At 41.8% G+C, this 20,536-nt stretch overlaps 1 protein-coding gene across 2 annotated transcripts; it reads left to right on the forward strand.

The window, feature by feature from the left end:
* Nucleotides 1-5,881: 5,881 nt before the first annotated feature.
* LOC139366581 (enoyl-[acyl-carrier-protein] reductase, mitochondrial-like) lies at nt 5,882-16,018 on the forward strand. Of its 2 annotated transcripts, none has more exons than XM_071104254.1 (10): nt 5,882-6,189; nt 6,338-6,435; nt 6,586-6,717; nt 13,116-13,259; nt 13,399-13,501; nt 14,018-14,120; nt 14,208-14,281; nt 14,397-14,457; nt 14,644-14,716; nt 15,006-16,018. In XM_071104254.1, exons 1-10 carry the CDS (start codon nt 5,939-5,941, stop codon nt 15,167-15,169), a joined length of 1,203 nt encoding a protein of 400 aa, XP_070960355.1. In that variant the 5' UTR covers nt 5,882-5,938; the 3' UTR covers nt 15,170-16,018. The 2 variants fall into 2 exon arrangements, with proteins under 2 accessions (XP_070960355.1, XP_070960363.1); XM_071104262.1 differs by having other exon boundaries at nt 5,919-6,107.
* The last annotated feature ends 4,518 nt before the right edge of the window (nt 16,019-20,536 follow it).

The following is a 20,536-nucleotide window of genomic DNA, read 5'->3' on the forward strand; positions in this document are numbered from 1 at the left end:
ACAGGCTGTGCTGGCTCACAGAAAGAGTGGGTCATCGTCATTTTGGTCAAGGCTCTCTATGGCAGGTTCAGCAACTGAGGGAGCTGACTTAAATGAGTAAGCAGCTGATGTGCCAAAAAGCTGCAAAACATTATCAGGCAGCTGGTGCTCATAGCAAGCCTCACCAGACAGCTTCAGTCCATATCGAATGTATAGGATGGAGTTAAGGGTCTGCAAGTACATCCGATTTCTAAGTTTGCTTTTTACCACACTCATCTGGCTGAATACTCTCTCGACTTCAGCATTCGAGTGTGGCAAGGACAACACAGACACAGCAGCCATGTCAAGTTATTGAAATGGGTTGATATCAGCTGCATCCCTGAACTTCCAAATCTCACTCCAGAAGCCCAGTGTGTTTTTTGTCTCATTCCATTTACTAAGATGGATGGCATGCCATTGCTGGACAATCTTGGCTATCTCTGCAGGGGAGTAGCCAAGGAGCTTGGCTATTTTCTCTATTTCTCCAGGGCTCTTATTGTGCTTTAGAGTTTCCTCCACATTGAAAACTGAAATGTACTGCAATGCTTCGATGTTGTCCGGCTGTCTCACTCTCAACTCATTAGTGAGGGAGATGGTGAAGGCTACATACCGCTTTCGGACATTGTTTTCATTTTCATCAGGCGCAAGGTGGAGCTCAGCTGCCTTTGACTCAAAAAGGTAACCAAGGTACAGTTTGGGACTGATGTATCCATCTATTGGCCCTTTGAGTACATCAACATTTGCCAGTGGATTCAGGACCCTGCTGCTTACAGACGTGATCAGGCTAACCAAGCTGTCAAGTAGCTTAAGAATATCTACTTGCTCTCCCTCAAAAGCCTTTGATGGCTTTTGTACCTCACCCAGCACTGACTGTCACGCCCTGACCTTAGAGATCCTTTTTATGTCTCTATTTTAGTTTGGTCAGGGCGTGAGTTGGGGTGGGCATTCTATGTTTGTGTTCTATGTTTTCTATTTCTTTGTGTTTGGCCGGGTATGGTTCTCAATCAGGGACAGCTGTCTATCGTTGTCTCTGATTGGGAACCATACTTAGGTACCCTTTTTCCCACCTGTGTTTGTGGGAAGTTGTCTTTGTTTGTCGGCACGATAGCCTTTAGCTTCACGGTCGTTTTTGCATGGTTTATTGTTTTTGTCGGCGTCATTCTTTAATAAAGGAAAAATGTACGCTCACCACGCTGCACCTTGGTCCTTTCATCAGCCGTGACAGAGACTTCAAAAACGTCCAGATAACGTACATATCTCCCTGGCATATTACATAATTTATGCAGCAGCATACAATACATCACCTTGTTGTGCTGTGCTCATTTGAACAGGAAGTTGGCGCTGCGGTCGTTGTGGGAAAATTGTCATCAAATTTTGTAATAAAAGTCTGGCATTCTCTGGGTTTATGGTGCTTTCAAGACAACTGGGAACTCGGAGAAAAAAACAAAGTCGAATCATGACATCAGTGATATTCAGGTCAGAGCTCTAGAAAGAGGCCCGAGTTCCTGACTTGGAATTCCGAGTTGGATGACCGTTCAAAACCTATTTTCACAGTCAGAGCTAGTTTTTTCAGAGTTCCCAGTTGTCTTGAATTCACTGAAGTCTGAGATTTCCCAGTTTTCAGTTGTTTTGTCAAACTTTTCTGGCACATAGCATATGAATGTTTATCCTTTTAAGCTTGGAAAATAAACCCTAAAACTCAGACATGAACCACACACCCACTCCACTGAATAGCAGGCTAGTGATTGCTTTGCAACGCTTGCAGTTAGCCACTGATTCCCTCCAAACCACTCATTATTGAGTTTGCGATTTCCAACTTGTTGTGTAATGTTTATGTCCAATGGCGTATGAGCGCCGATACTTTTTCTCTATAATTTCTGTTCATGTGTCAAGGATTGAAAAGGATTTGCCAGTAGATTGTTGACGTGATTCATGATGAAGTCTGCTTGTCTAGCTTGCTAGGTAAGATTTTGAAAGTATGATGTTGACATGATCAGTCCAATCAAAGCTACGGTAGATAAAACGTGATTTGACGTCATTTTATCTGTGGCCAATGACCTTGAGCCTTCTTGGATGGGTACTTCTAATGTAACTCTATGGAAAAAACCAAGGGGCTTGAATTTTTAGTTCTCCCCATAGATTTTGCGGTGTAGTAGTGTCCCCATGACTGACAGAATGCTGAGCCAATCACAACGCAACTAGAGAACATTACCAATGTATTTTCCGTATTTTCCGCTAGCTGCCCCACCACCACAGAAAGCACTGAGCTAGGTTGAAACACCTGCATTTTGGACCTGCCTTACTCAAGAAAGCAAAAAGGAAACCATGTTTGTATGTGGCTTTATCAACTCAATGGTTTTCTATTTTTACATTGTTTGCAAACTGATATGTGACACGTATTAATGGCAAAATAACATGCAAAACAGGCAACAACAAAAAACCTAAAAATATTTTGGGCTCAAAACAGGTGGGTATTTGCCCCATCTGCCCTGAAGGATGGGTCGCCACTGAGTAGGTGTAGTGGTTAGATGGGCAGGTTGTGGGATGACATTAAAATATTCTCCAGTTTTAGTCTCTAGAGAGGAAAACTATGAAGACAGAGAGAGATAATAGCCAGGGCTGTCTAATTGTAATAAACTGAAGCCTGTTTCTTTGATGTCTGTCCTCTAATATGGAGAGTTGCGAAAGCCTGTCTGAAAATGAAGAGGTCTCAGTGAATATTTTGAAATTATATTCTGGTTAATTCAATGTTGATTCATTGAAGTGTTTAAACTTGTTTCAATTGTTCACTTTTCAAGATTAACTAGTGTCAATGTTAATTCATCACAGATCACAATTTTGCAATAAAAAGGGGTGAAGGGTATTGGTCTCTAATTTGTCTGTGTTTCTGTGCTGCTTTCTCAAATGGAGAGGACCTTTTTGTCCAGGTGAGAGATCTCCAATCAGTTTTATTTGATTGTCACTCTGTCTCAGGATATCAGCCATGTGAACCCATTCTGCAGCTTATCATAATGATAGAGGAAAGCCCATACAATTGTCAGAGACTCCAGTCACCCAAGTCATAGACTGTTCTCACTGCTACCGCATGGCAAGCGTTACCGGAGTGCTAAGTCTAGGACCAAAAGGCTCCTTAACAGCTTCTACCCCCAAGCCATAAGACTGCTGAACAATTAATCAAAATGGCCACCGGACTATTACATTGACCCCCCTTCCCCCCCTACATGTGTTTTGTACACTGCCGCTTCTCGTTGTTTATTATCTATGCATAGTCACTTCACCCCTACCTACATATACAAATTCCCTCAACTAATTTGTACCCACGCACACTGACTTGGTACAGGTACCCCCTGTATAGGCTTGATTACCAACAACGACGAGACGGCCTACAGGGAGGAGGTGAGGGCCCTCGGAGTGTGGTGTCAGGAAAATAACCTCACACTCAACGTCAACAAAACTAAGGAGATGATTGTGGACTTCAGGAAACAGCAGAGGGAACACCCCCCTATCCACATCGATGGGACAGTAGTGGAGAGGGTAGTAAGTTTTAAGTTCCTCGGCGTACACATCACAGACAAACTGAATTGGTCCACCCACACAGACAGCACTGTGAAGAAGGCGCAGCAGCGCCTCTTCAACCTCAGGAGGCTGAAGAAATTTGGCTTATCGCTAAAAGCACTCACAAACTTCTACAGATGCACAATCGAGAGCATCCTGTCGGGCTGTATCACCGCCTGGTACGGCAACTGCTCCGCCCACAACTGTAAGGCTCTCCAGAGGGTAGTGAGGTCTGCACAACGCATCACCGGGGGCAAACTACCTGCCCTCCAGGACACCTACACCACCCAATGTCACAGGAAGGCCATAAAGATCATCAAGGACAACAACCACCCGAGCCACTGCCTGTTCACCCCGCTATCATCCAGAAGGCGAGGTCAGTACAGGTGCATCAAAGCTGGGACCGAGAGACTGAAAAACAGCTTCTATCTCAAGGCCATCAGACTGTTAAACAGCCACCACTAACATTGAGTGGCTGCTGCCAACACACTGACTCAACTCCAGCCACTTTAATAATGGGAATTGATGTAAAATATATCACTAGCCACTTTAAACAATGCTACTTAATGTAATGTTTACATACCCTACATTATTCATCTCATATGTCTACGTATATACTGTACTCTATATCATCTACTGCATCTTTATGTAATACATGTATCACTAGCCACTTTAAACTATGACACTTTGTTTACATACTCATCTCATATGTATATACTGTACTCGATACCATCTACTGCATCTTGCCTATGCCGCTTTGTACCATCACTCATTCATATATCTTTATGTACATATTCTTTATCCCTTTACACTTGTGTGTGTATAAGGTAGTAGTTTTGGAATTGTTAGTTAGATTACTCGTTGGTTATTACTGCATTGTCGGAACTAGAAGCACAAGCATTTCGCTACACTCGCATTAACATCTGCTAACCATGTGTATGTGACAAATTTAAAAAAGGATTTAATTTGATATAGCATCGTTATTGTTATGTTATTATGTTTATTTTTTTTTTATTTTTTTTTTTTTTACTTTGGTAGATATTTTCTTAACTCTTCTTGAACTCCACTGTTGGTTAAGGGCTTGTAAGTAAGCATTTCACTGTAAGGTCTATACTTGTTGGCATTCGGCGCATGTGACAAATAAAGTTTGATTTGATATGCATCACCAATGCAGCCATAGGCCTACAATATGATGGCATAACTGGCCTAATGGGCATGTGCAATCAATGTGCCCTTTGTCATTGTACATCTGACGCAGAGAATAGCTAAACGCACACATAATTTGCATATTGATGAGCTAGCTATATGTTCTCCATTTAAAATGATAGAAGTAGATCATGTATATGAGGCTAACCATAAACCAGATTTTCTCCATGATTTTTCTGACATTCAATTGTTTATGCAAATCCAACTCTTATATTCTAGGTGCGGTACTGTACCTGAAAATAAGGAGCTGGCAATTTATAGGTTAAGGAAGAATATCAAAAAGGGAAATAATGTGGCGTGGGGAGCGTTGTAATTCTACCCTGTTTATTTGCAGAGAATGATTTTAGAATAAAAAGACCAAATCAGAAGGTCAGTGGCAGTAGAGGAGATATTGGTGTTGATGGCCACAATTTCCTTTACCCAGAGTACCCATTCATGTGCATGTGATGTAGGCCTATGTATTTTACAGGAAGTGAGCTATAACAATCAGTCATGACACAAGTATAATGAAAGAGCAATAAACTATAATATATGAGAATCATAATGTTAAGATACCATAATACAATTGATAGCATATTACATGGAAAATGGATGCTTCCTGTATCATTTACAATGTGTGTTTTCTGATTTCTGTCCATTGGTGGGCACATTTCACAATTTAATTTACGCCACACACTCACAAATGGTAGCATAGATCACAGTTTTGAGGTTTAGGCTGCTTGATGTTCATAGCTAGCGAGCAGCACAAGCAAACATTGTGCAAATCTCTCTTCACCCAGCATCAACACCAACAATCTCCGCAATCCTCCTCCATGCCATTGACCTTGTAATATTGTGTCTGTATTCTAGCAAAGCAAAATCATATAGAATTGGAAAACCAGACATAGCGATGATTTGCTTTCACCCATCTTTCCTTGTTGCGCTTGCCCATAACCAACGACAGGCGGAACTGTGATTCATGAGCAATCTTCTGCTACTCACCTGCTTGGTTAACCGCAGCGGTAGCAGCGTGACATTTGCATAACGTAGAGCAGAGCGCCGCTCCTGCGCATTGCGCTTCTTGCTCCTGTTGAAAATAAATGGGGGCGGTACTTTGCCTGGCGAATTCGGAAGTGGTGGGACCCCTGCTTGACTCTGGCATGCCAAGGGTTAATCCAAGATGGCTGGGTTTACGGGTTCATGCTTTCTATGTTTTAAAATGAAGGTGTCACGTATCGCATGGTTATTATGTAAAAGAACCGAGGTGAGGAGGCATACAGTATGTAGAACATTCATCAGTGGATCCACCACCCTACAACAACAGCTATCAAGCGCGAGGGGTAGTATTTGTAGGTATTCAACTGAATCTTCAATCAATGGTTGTACGGCCCTGTTGTACAGAAACCACGGCGACCCGTCTCAAGTTGTTCAGTAAGAATGTTAGCTCAGGAAAATATTGAGTACTGTGTACCATTGATTCTGGATGTAAGTGCAATGCTGCCGTGACGTACTGTCATAGTTGCAGATTTATCTGAAGAGAGAATCCAGAGGCTTCAAATGTGTATTGTGTGTTTTACAGGTTGGAGAGCATGGAGCTTCCCTCTGTTGGTGCTAAGAGTGTCCTTGTAAAATTGTTGGCAGCCCCCATCAACCCTTCTGACATAAACATGATCCAAGGTAAAAAGGGAAAAAAACAACAACACTGGTGACATGCACACACACAATTACATTTATTGTTGAGTTCATGAATTAACTGGATCGAGATCAAACTGATCCTAACCATAGTTGTTTTATATCTAAAGCCAATGTCCCTATTTGGTCCTGTAGGTTCCTATGCCATCCTACCTGACCTTCCAGCAGTAGGAGGAAACGAGGGGGTGGGCCAGATCCTGGAAGTGGGCAGCCAGGTGAAAGCACTCAGACCAGGGGACTGGGTGATCCCAAGAGATGCTGGATTAGGTAAGTTAATATTTTATTGCTCACGAGATATCTATCTAGGTTTACATTCAAGCCCTTCATTCTTTAGAATCCAGGGGCCTCATTTATAAACCATGTGAATCTACTAAATAGACCACAAAGCATGCATGCGCCAGCTTTCATGCTAAAGTTGCCATTTATAAAACCTGAACTAGATGTGAAAATGTGCTCACCTTCCTGCAAACTTTAGACCATACCTACGTGCAGTTTCTAGTGGTTGAAGAATTGTGTTGCAAGTAGATTTGAATTTTTTGCACATGGGGGATATGAGGGACAGGCTTATTTATAGCAATCAACAGGTTAAGAAGAGAGAATCTATATTTTATTTATTTGCATTTTAAAATAATTAGAAATGGGTATCTATTTCCTAGGCCATTATTTATTTAATTTCCATAATAAATTCTTCACCTTTTCTGTGATGGTTTTATACTTACGAGGTAGCATAGGCCTACAACAAGGATACCATTCGTCCCATCTCATTTAATTGGACCCACTTCACAGTGGTAAAACAGAAAAGGTCATTTCAATATTTTGCTGTATGTCACCCAATCCGCAGCACAGTTTATTAATGGTGGAACAGAGAGTTGTAGGTTACTTCTGTAGCTTACGTCTGAATACTGAAACTTTGCATTTCTTGAGTAGACAATATCATGTGCATCTCTCATTTAATTGGGCCCACGAGATAGGCTATTTTTTCAAGTATTTTGCTCTATGTATCAGAAAGGAAGCTGGTTTATAACATACAGTAGAATTGAATAGGTGAACAGACCGTTGAGCTTTTGCATTGACGTATGCATGGCTACCGCTGTGAATAGACAATGTTTCAGATTTCGGGCAATGCAGCATAGGTTAGAGGAAAAAGTAAATCCCAAAACATTAGTCCATATTAAATTCAGACGGTCTGTTTACAGGTCCACAGCAATTTGTAATGGTTGTCTTTCATGAACCTTTTGTCTGTCAGATAGCTTAGGACAACAGTAAATGTCACTGCAAAAGATCAACGTTCTGCCATCACTTACAAAGACATTTAATCAAGTTTGATGTTGCTATTTCCTTTAGAGAAACGATTCGGCCTAATTCGAATACTTCCAAAGTGGACAGCAAATAAGGGAGATGTTGTCTCCATAAAAAGTGGATGATGGGTGTTTTTCAGGCGGAGTTTTAATGCTTCATGCGCGCACAGTTTCAGGACGGGTCTGATTTGTAACGGAAACATGCGTATGTAGGGAGTGCGCCAAGTTTATGACTCTCAATATTTTTGTATGTGTGCAGTCTTTTCAGAAATGGCGCACACAGATATTTCTTGTGAAATATATGCAACGATTATAAATGACGCCATACATACGCATGTTTCTTGTTATAAATCAGACCTGTCGCAAAACTACGCACGCGTGAACGAGCATTATAACTTCTCCTGAAGAATTCCCATGGTTCACCTTTTATGGTCACAATTAACGCCCTTGTTTGCTGTTTGGAAGTATTGGAATTAGGTCAAGACAGTATCTAACGGAAATAGTAATGGTGAAATTGATGAAATGTCTTTGGGGGTGTTGGCCGAATGTTTTCTTTTGCAGTGACATTTGCGGTATCTGACTGTTTCTGAAAGACAAAAACAATTGTAATTTGTTGTAGACCTGCATTCACTTTTTCCCAAACCTAAATATGCTGCACTTCCTGTGAATTCTGAAACATTGTTTACTTTGGGAAAAAAATGAAACTACAGTAGGCTTACTTAGTGGTAGCCTACACACTTCAATGCAAAATATCAACTGTTTGTTCACCTGTTAAATTCTACTGTACAGTTGAAGTCAAAAGTTTACATATACTTAGGTTGGAGTCATTAACTCGTTTTTCAACCACTCCACAAATGTCTTGCTAACAAACTATAGTTTTGGCAAGTCGGTTAGGACATCTACTTTGCGCATAACACAAGTCATTTTTCCAACAATTGTTTACAGACAGATTATTTCACTTAATCACAATTCCAATGGGTCAGAAGTTTACATGCACTAAGTTGACTGTGCCTTTTAAACAGCTTGGAACATTCCAGAAAATGACATGGCTTTAGAAGCTTCTGATAAGCTAATTGACATCATTTGAGTCAATTGGAGGTGTACCTGTGGATGTATTTCAAGGCCTGCCTTCAAACTCAGTGCCTCTTTGCTTGACATCATGGGAAAATCAAAAGAAATCAGACAAGACCTCAGGAAAAAATTGTAGACCTCCACAAGTCTGGTTCATCCTTGGGAGCAATTTCCAAATGCCTGAAGGTACCACGTTCATCTGTACAAGCAATAGTACGTAAGTATAGACATGGGACCACGCAGTCGCCATACCGCTCAGGAAGAAGACACGTTCTGTCTCCTAGAGATTAATGTACTTTGGTGCGAAAAGTGCAAATCAATCCCAGAACAGCAAAGGACCTTGTGAAGATGCTGAAGGAAACCGGTACAAAAGTATCTATATCCACAGTAAAACAGGTCCTATATCGACAACCTGAAAGGTCGCTCAGCAAGGAAGAAGCCACTGCTCCAAAACCGGCATAAAAAAAGCCAGACTACGGTTTGCAACTGCACATGGGGACAAAGATCATACTTTTTAGAGAAATGTCCTCTGGTCTGATGAAACAAAAATAGAACTGTTTGCCATAAATGACCATCGTTATGTTTGGAGGAAAAAGGGGGATGCTTGCAAGCCCAAGAACACCATCCCAACCGTGAAGCACGGGGGTGGCAGCATCATGTTGTGGGGGTGCTTTGCTACAGGAGGGACTGGTGCACTTCCCAAAATAGATGGCATCATAAGGACAGAAAATTGTGGATCTATTGAAGCAACATCACATGACATCAGTCAGAAAGTTTAAGCTTGGTCGCAAATGGGTCTTCCAAATGGACAATAACCCCAAGCATACTTCCAAAGTTGTGGCAAAATGGCTTTAAGGACAACAAAGTCAAGGTATTGGAGTGGCCATCACAAAGCCCTGACCTCAATCCTCTAGAACAGTGGTGGGCAGATCTGAAAAAGTGTGTGCAAGCAAGGAGGCATACAAACCTGATTCGGTTACACCAGCTTTGTCAAGAGGAATAGGCCAAAATTCACCCAACTTATTGTGGGAAGCTTGTGAAAGGCTAGCCAAACCGTTTGACCCAAGTTAAACAATTAAAAGGCAATGCTACCAAATACTAATTGAGTGTACAGTGCCTTGCGAAAGTATTCGGCCCCCTTGAACTTTGCGACCTTTTGCCACATTTCAAGCTTCAAACATAAAGATATAAAACTGTATTTTTTTTGTGAAGAATCAACAACAAGTGGGACACAATCATGAAGTGGAATGACATTTATTGGATATTTCAAACTTTTTTAACAAATCAAAAACTGAAAAATTGGGCGTGCAAAATTATTCAGCCCCTTTACTTTCAGTGCAGCAAACTCTCTCCAGAAGTTCAGTGAGGATCTCTGAATGATCCAATGTTGACCTAAATGACTAATGATGATAAATACAATCCACCTGTGTGTAATCAAGTCTCCGTATAAATGCACCTGCACTGTGATAGTCTCAGAGGTCCGTTAAAAGCGCAGAGAGCATCATGAAGAACAAGGAACACACCAGGCAGGTCCGAGATACTGTTGTGAAGAAGTTTAAAGCCGGATTTGGATACAAAAAGATTTCCCAAGCTTTAAACATCCCAAGGAGCACTGTGCAAGCGATAATATTGAAATGGAAGGAGTATCAGACCACTGCAAATCTACCAAGACCTGGCCGTCCCTCTAAACTTTCAGCTCATACAAGGAGAAGACTGATCAGAGATGCAGCCATGTGGCCCATGATCACTCTGGATGAACTGCAGAGATCTACAGCTGAGGTGGGAGACTCTGTCCATAGGACAACAATCAGTCGTATATTGCACAAATCTGGCCTTTATGGAAGAGTGGCAAGAAGAAAGCCATTTCTTAAAGACATCCATAAAAAGTGTTGTTTAAAGTTTGCCACAAGCCACCTGGGAGACACACCAAACATGTGGAAGAAGGTGCTCTGGTCAGATGAAACCAAAAATTAACTTTTTGGCAACAATGCAAAACGTTATGTTTGGCGTAAAAGCAACAGCTGAACACACCATCCCCACTGTCAAACATGGTGGTGGCAGCATCATGGTTTGGGCCTGCTTTTCTTCAGCAGGGACAGGGAAGATGGTTAAAATTGATGGGAAGATGGATGGAGCCAAATACAGGACCATTCTGGAAGAAAACCTGATGGAGTCTGCAAAAGACCTGAGACTGGGACGGAGATTTGTCTTCCAACAAGACAATGATCCAAAACATAAAGCAAAATCTACAATGGAATGGTTCAAAAATAAACATATCCAGGTGTTAGAATGGCCAAGTCAAAGTCCAGACCTGAATCCAATCGAGAATCTGTGGAAAGAACTGAAAACTGCTGTTCACAAATGCTCTCCATCCAACCTCACTGAGCTCGAGCTGTTTTGCAAGGAGGAATGGGAAAAAATGTCAGTCTCTCGATGTGCAAAACTGATAGAGACATACCCCAAGCGACTTACAGCTGTAATCGCAGCAAAAGGTGGCACTACAAAGTATTAACTTAAGGGGGCTGAATAATTTTGCACGCCCAATTTTTCAGTTTTTGATTTGTTAAAAAAGTTTGAAATATCCAATAAATGTCGTTCCACTTCATGATTGTGTCCCACTTGTTGTTGATTCTTCACAAAAAAATACAGTTTTATATCTTTATGTTTGAAGCCTGAAATGTGGCAAAAGGTCGCAAAGTTCAAGGGGGCCGAATACTTTCGCAAGGCACTGTATGTAAACTTTTGACCCACTGGGAATGTGATGAAAGAAATTAAGCTGAAATAAATCATTCTCTCCTATCATTCTGACATTTCACATTCTTAAAATAAAGTGGTGATCCTAACTGACCTAAGACAGGGAATGTTTACTAGGATTAAATGTCAGGAAATGTCTCAGTTTAAATGCATTTGGCTTAGGTATATGTAAACTTCTGACTTCTACTGTATGTTATCAACCGTGCACCCTGTCGGATGCATGGAGCAAAAACTTGAAATTATAATAGCTTAACTAATGGTCCCAATTAAATGAGAGATATGCATGGTAATTTGGTATATGGATACTATGGGAATATGGACTCATCAAGGTGAGTAATTTATTCTGCAATGGTTATGATATGCATAACATGATCAAAAGTATGTGCCACCAGAGACTCTGGGTTCGCGCCCAGGCTCTGTCGTAACCGGCTGCGACCGGGAGGTCCGTGGGGCGACGCACAATTGGCCTAGCGTCGTCCGGGTTAGGGAGGGTTTGGCCGGTGGGGATATCCTTGTCTCATCGCGCACCAGCGACTCCGGTGGCGGGCCGGGCGCAGTGCACGCTAACCAAGGTTGCCAGGTGCATGGTGTTTCCTCCGACACATTGGTGCGGCTGGCTTCCGGGTTGGATGCGCGCTGTGTTAAAAAGCAGTGCGGCTTGGTTGGGTTGTGTATCGGAGGACGCATGACTTTCAACCTTCGTCTCTCCCGAGCCCGTACGGGAGTTGTAGCAAAGAGACAAGATAGTAGCTATTAACAATTGGATACCACAAAATTGGGGAGAAAAAGGGGTCAAATTAATTAAAAAAATAAACTTAAAAATAAAATGTTCTACCGTTAAACTGCACTTCAGATTGTATCGCACACTATTTACTACTGTGAAGTGGATCCAATTTAAATGATGGGGCAAATGGTTGCCTATCCTAACTTGTTGTTCGCAAAATAGCCTACAGGCCTACAGTCTATGAAACCATCACAGTCAGAAAAGGTGAGGAATTTATCTGTATTGGTCATGGAAATGAAAAAAAAAAAAATTGAATATGTAGTGTGCCTACTTGTAATTATTTTAGCATGCAAAGATAAATTGGTTTACACTCTTCTCACTAACCGCAAATGATTGCATCGTGTTACTATATTTCGCTAGGCCTACCTGTTTTTATTTTGTTGTTGTGATGAATAAAAGTGTCATCATATTACGCATTTGCACAAGGCTACTACTAGGCTACTCATGCCTTCTTGCAATGCAATACTTTAACCACTAGAAACTGTGCATATGCATGGTCTAAGGTTTGCTGGAGGATAAGTACATTTTCATGTGACATTCAGTTTTTATAAATGCCAACTTTTGCGTGAATTGGCGCACTTATGTTTTGGGACATATTTTGTGCCCACGCAAATGTTTATAAATTAGGCCCCGGGGCCTTATTCATTAGGGTGGGGCACACATTATTAAAACGTCCCTCCCTGTTTCAGTCCGTTTTCTTCTATTTGGTTCCCAATGAATACGACCCCGTCCTTTTCTCTCTCTCTCTCTCTGAGCAGGGACGTGGAGGACAGCAGCGGTTTTAGCTGAAAACGATGTGATCTCTCTGCCCAATGACATCCCCCTGTTCTCTGCAGCCACACTGGGCGTTAACCCCTGCACTGCCTTTAGGATGCTCTCTGACTTTGAGGAGCTGAAACCAGGTGTGCTAAGTTCACCATTTCAACAAGTTGATGCTAAGCTAGCTGTTACTTTTTTTTATACAGAACCTAACTTTCCTTCATCACACTACACTGTATAATATGTTTATTGCACTGCCCTTTGCATGTGAGTTCATTCCAGGTGACACAGTGATCCAGAATGCAGCCAACAGTGGTGTGGGTCAGGCTGTCATACAGATCGCTGCTGCAAGGGGGATCCAAACCATCAACGTGGTCAGAGACCGGTAAATCCAAACGGCCAGTTTCGTATTCATCAGGGCACATAACTCAAAATCTTTTGCAACAGAAAATGTGTTTCTTATGGGGTCCGGGTAGTCGCTCGACTCCCTCCCTGTTTCAGTCTGATTTCTTCGATTTGGTGCCAAATGATTAGAACCAATGCATACTGCACTAAGCTACATTTCAAAAAGGGAACATCTGTGAATTAGTGATTGATTAAGAATTTGACCTTTCAGCAGCTGAAGTAAAACCATTTGGGGGGGGGGGGGGATGTTTCCAGCTCTAATGATAACACTGGGTTATCAGCTGGAAATAATGAAAAGAGTACTTGTACTAGACCAGGGTTGTTGTAAGTAACTCACTGTCATAATATAGCCTACTGCCCTAATAAAGTGATGTATTTTGTGCGAGAGGGACTGATATAGAAAATTCCTTAGAGCAGTGATTATATTAAGCAAGGTTGCGTATTCAATAAGGCCCGTGTTGAAGAACTGCATGTACTTGTGTGCCCCTTTTCACAGGCCAGACCTCACACAGCTTATTGACAGGCTGAAGGCAATGGGCGCCAGTCATGTGATCAAAGAGGAGACCCTGAGGCGGCATGAAATGAAGGAACTTTTCAAGGTCTGTGGATATCAACACTGCTCTGAGGGCTAAATTCTGATAATGATCTTTCCTTGGATGTAAATTCACTATTTAACTTCCTTATAGACCTGTCCAAGGCCTAAGCTGGCACTGAACGGAGTTGGGGGAAAGAGTGCAACAGAACTTCTCCGTCACTTACAGTAAGTATTCAGGTGACTGAATTGAACCTTCTTTGTTGCCGTAGCTTGATGTTCTGAGATTCAAGTGGATTTGATATCTGATCAAGTAAATAGTCCCCCCCACAAACTTTTTCAGAGTTGGAGGGTCGATGGTGACGTATGGAGGGATGGCCAAGCAGCCAGTCACTGTTCCTGTGGTAAGACTGCTACTTCCTATAATACTACCCTTTTTCTACCATGTTCCTCTAGGAACAATTTCAACAGACTGTTTTCTCTCTCCATCTCACAAACATGGCGATAGCTTTTAAATGCTAATACCTATGGAAACCACTTGTGTGTGTTGTGCATACTTACAAACAAATCATTGTCTGTCCTCTCCCCAGAGTGCCCTGATTTTCAAAAATGTGACAGTCAAAGGGTTCTGGGTCACCCAGTGGAAGAGAACCCACTCTCAGGGTGAGCCAGATACAATACACACACACACAAAATAGGTAGGAGTATGGAGAGACAGATCTATGCTCTGCATTTCTCACATGCCATTATAGTGGGTCCAAGCTATGAGTGAGACACATGGTACCTTTAATTTTGTCCCTCTGAATGTCCAGGGTCAAAAGTTACTTTCAATAGCCTGCCGATATGATGCTTTATAACCTGTTATATGGATGAGTTTGCATGCATGAGCTTCTATAATGCCTTTATAATAAGGCTTATAATATGTTATGTCTGTATATTTCTGTCTCCCCAGATGAGGGGGCCTTACGGGGAATGCTGGATGAGCTCTGCTCTCTGATCCGCCAGGGAAAGCTGACCGCACCTGCCTGTTCTGAGGTAGGCCTCCAAGACTTCCGGAAAGCACTGGACACTGCCATGCAGCCGTTCACCTCAGCCAAACAGGTCCTGGTCTTGTGACCCCTCTTTTGACCAGCCCCAGCCTTTCTCAGGGTCATGTTCATTAGGTACCAAATGGAAGAAAACGGACAGAAACAGGAAGGAACTACCTGGACTTGTCCAATAAGAAACATTGTTTTGCACTGGGTGCCCAATTGAACACGACCCTGCATACAAAACGAAGTCCCGGGCACGTTCAACGGGTGCAGCCCCAAGACTGCTGCTTCATCATTGTCGGAAATGCGTTGCTCAAGCACACGTTCAATAAATGTGTATTTTCCGTAGTGTCTCAAAGTCCACTATATATATTATCTGCACCACTTTAAGTCATATTTCCTGACAACAGTTAATGGAAATGATTTCAGAATGGTCATGGATTCCTTGACAACTTATGTATTGTCGACATGTTTATTTTTCCTGAATGGTAACATTGTTATATCCTGGTCCCAGATCGGTTTGTGCTGTCTTGGCGACTCCTAAGGTTATTACTATGCAAGACGGCACAAACAGATCTGGGACCAGGCTAACGTGGTTATGCAACACATGGTGTTCTGGTAAAACATTTGTCAAAGATTAAGCTATTTTTAAAGAGTTCAAATTACTTGTTGTATGGACACGAGCAAATATCATCATGATGCGTGTTAGACAGGTTTATTGCTTTAAAAACAATAGCGCAGGGTCCAACTAGAGCTGTTACACTGACCATGTTAAATTCCATGTGAACATTAAGTTGTAGTAACTACTAGGCTTCTCTAAGCTCTGATGTTGCTGATGGTCATTAGTAGTCTACCAAACTTGCTAACTGCCTGGTACTCAGCATTCCATTGTCCCTTTAATCACTCTGACATCAATAAAATGTATCAAATCAAACACTTCATAAGAGCTCATTTTGAGCAACATTTCTATAGGCTATGAAATGGTGTGAGAAAAGGGTTTTGATGGCCTCTAATAAAAAGAGGATCCCATCAGCTTTCTAAAGGCTAGGCCTACTATATTTATCAACTTTCCTAATATTAAGCACATTGCTTCGCTTTACAACAGGAGTATAGCCTACCTGGCTGGCATGGAAAATGAACCTCAGGCAAAGCGTCCTCCATTCGCTATTTAAATGCATAGTGTGTTTTTTCCCCCCATGCCGCCGTTGCGAGACAGGTGCACGATAATGGTCCATTCTATACTGAACAAAATGATAAATGCAACCATTTCAATGAATTACGGAGTGACCGTTCATATAAGGAAGTCAGTCAATTTAAATAAATTAGGCCCCAGCTATGGATTTCACATGACTGGGCAGGGGTGCAGCCATGGGTGGGCAGCCATGGGGTGGGCATAGGCCCAACCAATCCGAATGAGTTTTTTCCCCACAAAAGGGCTTTATTACAGACAGGGTGGCTGGTCTCCGATTATCCCGCAAGTGAAGAAGCCGGAAGTGGAGGTCCTGGGCTGGTGTTTTTACACGTGGTCTGCGGTTGTGAGCCCAGTTGCACGTACTGCCAAATTCTCTTAAATGACATTGGAGGTGGCTTATTGTAGAGAAATTAACATTACTCCCTTTCTAGGGAGTTTTTCCTAGCCACCGTGCTTCTACACCTGCATTGCTTGCTGTTTGGGGTTTTAGGCTGGGTTTCTGTACAGCACTTTGAGATATCAGCTGATGTACGAAGGGCTATATAAATACATTTGATTTGAAATTTGATTTGATTACATTTTCAGGCAACAGCTCCGGTGGACATTCCTGCAGTCAGCATGCCAATTGCACGCTCCCTCAACTTAAGACCTATTTGGCATTGTGTTGTGCAACATTTGAGAAATAAGCTTTTTGTGTGTGGAACATTTCTGGGAGCTTTCATTTCAGGTCATGAAACATGGGACTAACGCATGTTGCGTTTTATATTTTTGTTCAGTGTAAATCAAAACTAATTTAACACCATTATTTAGTATATGTAAAGACAACATTAAGAATAGTCTGATGGGTGACAACATTAGCTTATCACTTGTGAATGATGTATTATCAATTGTGATTTTAATTTTTTAATTTTACCTTTATTTAACCAGGCAAGTCAGTTAAGAACAAATTCTTATTTTCAATGACGGCCTAGGAACAGTGGGTTAACTGCCTGTTCAGGGGCAGAACGACAGATTTGTCCAGCATGTGCAGTAAAGCAAAAAACAGCACATGCCTTTTTTTGCAACTTTTTCAAATCATAGTCACACACCTCATGTAGCCTAGCCCATAGGCCTATGTGTTTTGATCAGATTTGTATCACAACTAAAGTGGCCAAATAACATTAATTTGCTTTACAACCGATTGTAGAGCCTACCTGGCATACCTACCTACCAGTAGGTGGCGCGTGAGTTTCAAGTTTGGGGAAGATAATTTTCCCCATTAAAAATGCACCTATATAATAAAGCATTACACATCGTATTTGCTTTCATTTTTGAGAACAGTGTTTTCCCGCTGATTGATTGCATTTAGGAATATTTGCGCTTATAGCCTACTGCCATTGCTGCACTTATGTGAAGAAATAGCCTAATAGTGGGCCTCCCGGGTGGCGCCATCAGAGTCCCTGGGTTCGCGCCCAGGCTCTGTCGTAACCGGCCGCGAGACGCACAATTGGCCTAGCATCGCCCGGGTTAGGGAGGGCTTGGTCGGTAGGGGTGTCCTTGTCTCATCGCGCACCAGCCACTCCTGTGGCGGGCTGGGCGCAGTGTGTGCTAACCAAGGTGGCCAGGTGCACGGTGTTTCCTCCGGCGCATTGGTGCGGCTGGCTTCCGGGTTGGATGCGCGCTGTGTTAAGAAGCAGTGCGGCTTGGTAAATATGACATTTACATACACTTAGGTTGGAGTCATTAAAACTCGTCACCACCAAACTTCACCGTAGGGATGGTGCCAGGTTTCCTCCAGACGTGACGCTTGGCATTCAGCCCAAAGAATTCAATCTTGGTTTCATCAGACCAGAGTATCTTGTTGCTCATGGTCTGAGAGTCCTTTAGGTGCTTTTTGGCAAACACCAAGCGGGCTGTCGTGCCTTTTACTGAGGAGTGGCTTCCGTCTGGCCACCACCATAAAGGTCTGAGTGCTGCAGAGATGGTTGTCCTTCTGGAAGGTTCTCCCATCTCCACAGAAGAACTCTTTAGTTACCATCGGGTTCTTGGTCACCTCCCTGACCAAGGCCCTTCTCCCCTGATTGCTCAGTTTGCCCCGGCAGCCAGCTCTAGGAATAGTCTCGTGGTTCCAAACTTCTTTCATTTAAGAGTGATGGAGGCCGCTGTATTTTTGGGGACTTTCAATGCTGCAGACATTTTTTGGTACCCTTCCCCAGATCTGTGCCTCGACACAATCCTGTCTCGGAGCTCTATGGACAATTCCTTCGACCTCATGGTTTGGTTTTAGCTCTGACATACACTGTCAACTGTGGGACCTTTATATAGACAGGTGTGTATCATATCAGAACAACAGTTCAGTTCATTTTTGACAAGCATTAACTATATGATAAATTATTACTTTTACCAATTATTCTTAATACCAATGTCTAAACATATGTCAAAGAGAATAACACATTCTATTTTAACTATTTTTTCAAATTGGCATATACTCTCCATCACACTGTCAACTTCATCGCAGAGCCACGGGAACAGGAAGTTAGACCTATAACCCATCAGGAAAAATCCTAACAATCCAGCAGACCTAATCGGGTGAGATTTGTATCAGAACAAACACCACAATAATACACTCCTTCACATATCAAGGCGTGTAAACTTAAATCCAAAACTTAGACTTTTACCTCCCCCTTTTTGACACACAACTACCCATGTGAGTAATGTGTAAAAAAAAAAAACACTACTACTGGTCAAAATAAAATAATTTAAAATAAACGTCATCATAATTGTCAATATTACAAATGACCTTCAAATCAGTATTACAAATTACCTTAAATTCATTATCCAAATGGATTTCCAGTGAGGGTGATCAAACCACACTGGAAGGTCAGGACAGAGGTCAGACAAACCCTTAAAAGTGTTTTTTACTATATTATTGGGGCGGCAGGGTAGCCTAGTGGTTAGAGCGTTGGACTAGTAACCGAAAGGTTCAAATCCTCGAGCTGACCATCTGTCAGTTACTTCTACAGAGATTACCCACACAGGATTTCAAACCCTGTCAATATGAACAGGGAAACCTATACCATTATCAAAATATTGGCTAATTAGTGGTCCCAGAACTGGGTGTTGTAGCCCATTTGTAAACGGCCAGCTCCTCAGTCTCAGTTGCTAATATATGCATATTATTATTAGCATTGGATAGAAAACTCTAAAGTTTCCAAAACTGTCAAAATATTGTCTGTGAGTATAACAGAACTGATGTTGCAGGCGAAACCCTGAGGAAAATAAAAACAGGAAGTGGCTTATATTTTGAAAACTCCATGTTCCATAGCCTCCCTTTGCTGGATTTAAAGGGATATGAACCAGATTCATTTTCCTATCGCTTCCTCAAGGTGTCAACAGTCTTCAGACATAGTTTCAGGCTTTTATTGTGAAAAAGGAGCCAGAACAATAACATCGCGTCAAGTGGTCACATGAGTTTTGCTTGCGCAACAGAATTTGGACAGCCATTGTTTTCCCCTCTCCTACTGTGAAAGACATTTGCGGTTGATATATTATCGATTATATATTTTAAAGGATTGATTAAAAAAAAGGTTGACATGTTTCTGTGGACATTATGGAAACTATTTGGAATTTTCGTCTGCGTTGTCGTGACCGCTCTTTCCCATGGATTTCTGAATATAACGCGACAAACAAACTGAGGTATTTTGGATATAAAAATCATCTTTATGGAACAAACGGAACATTTGTTGTGTAACTGGGAGTCTCGTGAGTGAAAACACCCGAAGATCATCAAAGGTAAACTATTAATTTGATTGCTTTTCTGATTTTCGTGACCGAGCTTCCTGATGCTAAGTGTACTTAATGTTTTATCGTGCGATCGATAAACTTACACAAACGCTTGGATTGCTTTCGATGTAAAGCTTAATTTCAAAATCTGACACGACAGGTGGATTAACAAAAGGCTGTGTTTTCCTATATTGCACTTGTGATTTCATGAATATAAATATAGTAATATTTATTGTATGTAGTGCTTTGCTATTCAGCGGTTGTTGATGACACTTATCCCGATAGGGGGATTGCAGCCATAGCAAGTTAAGGGAGACCTAACTCTGAGTACACCCTGAACAGGCACATTTGTTATTAAAAATATATATATATATATTATATTTTCATCACTTAAATGTTCAGTTAATGTCTAATATGTACTATTAATTCTGTGCACTTTAAGTTCAATTATTGAAAGAAACCAGTCTCACCCTTAATCCAATTCTGTTCAAAATGATG

This window comes from Oncorhynchus clarkii, chromosome 2, assembly GCF_045791955.1.
Source record: "Oncorhynchus clarkii lewisi isolate Uvic-CL-2024 chromosome 2, UVic_Ocla_1.0, whole genome shotgun sequence".
In the NCBI taxonomy this organism is placed as follows: Eukaryota; Metazoa; Chordata; class Actinopteri; order Salmoniformes; family Salmonidae; genus Oncorhynchus; species Oncorhynchus clarkii.

Excerpts from the sequence above, each read along its gene's own strand:
- LOC139366581 (XM_071104254.1), top strand. The coding sequence starts at position 5,939 with ATGGCTGGGTTTACGGGTTCATGCTTTCTATGTTTTAAAATGAAGGTG. Across the intron at positions 14,458-14,643 it reads AGCCAGTCACTGTTCCTGTG|AGTGCCCTGATTTTCAAAAA; the intron begins GTAAGACTGCTA and ends TCCTCTCCCCAG. Across the intron at positions 14,717-15,005 it reads GAAGAGAACCCACTCTCAGG|ATGAGGGGGCCTTACGGGGA; the intron begins GTGAGCCAGATA and ends CTGTCTCCCCAG.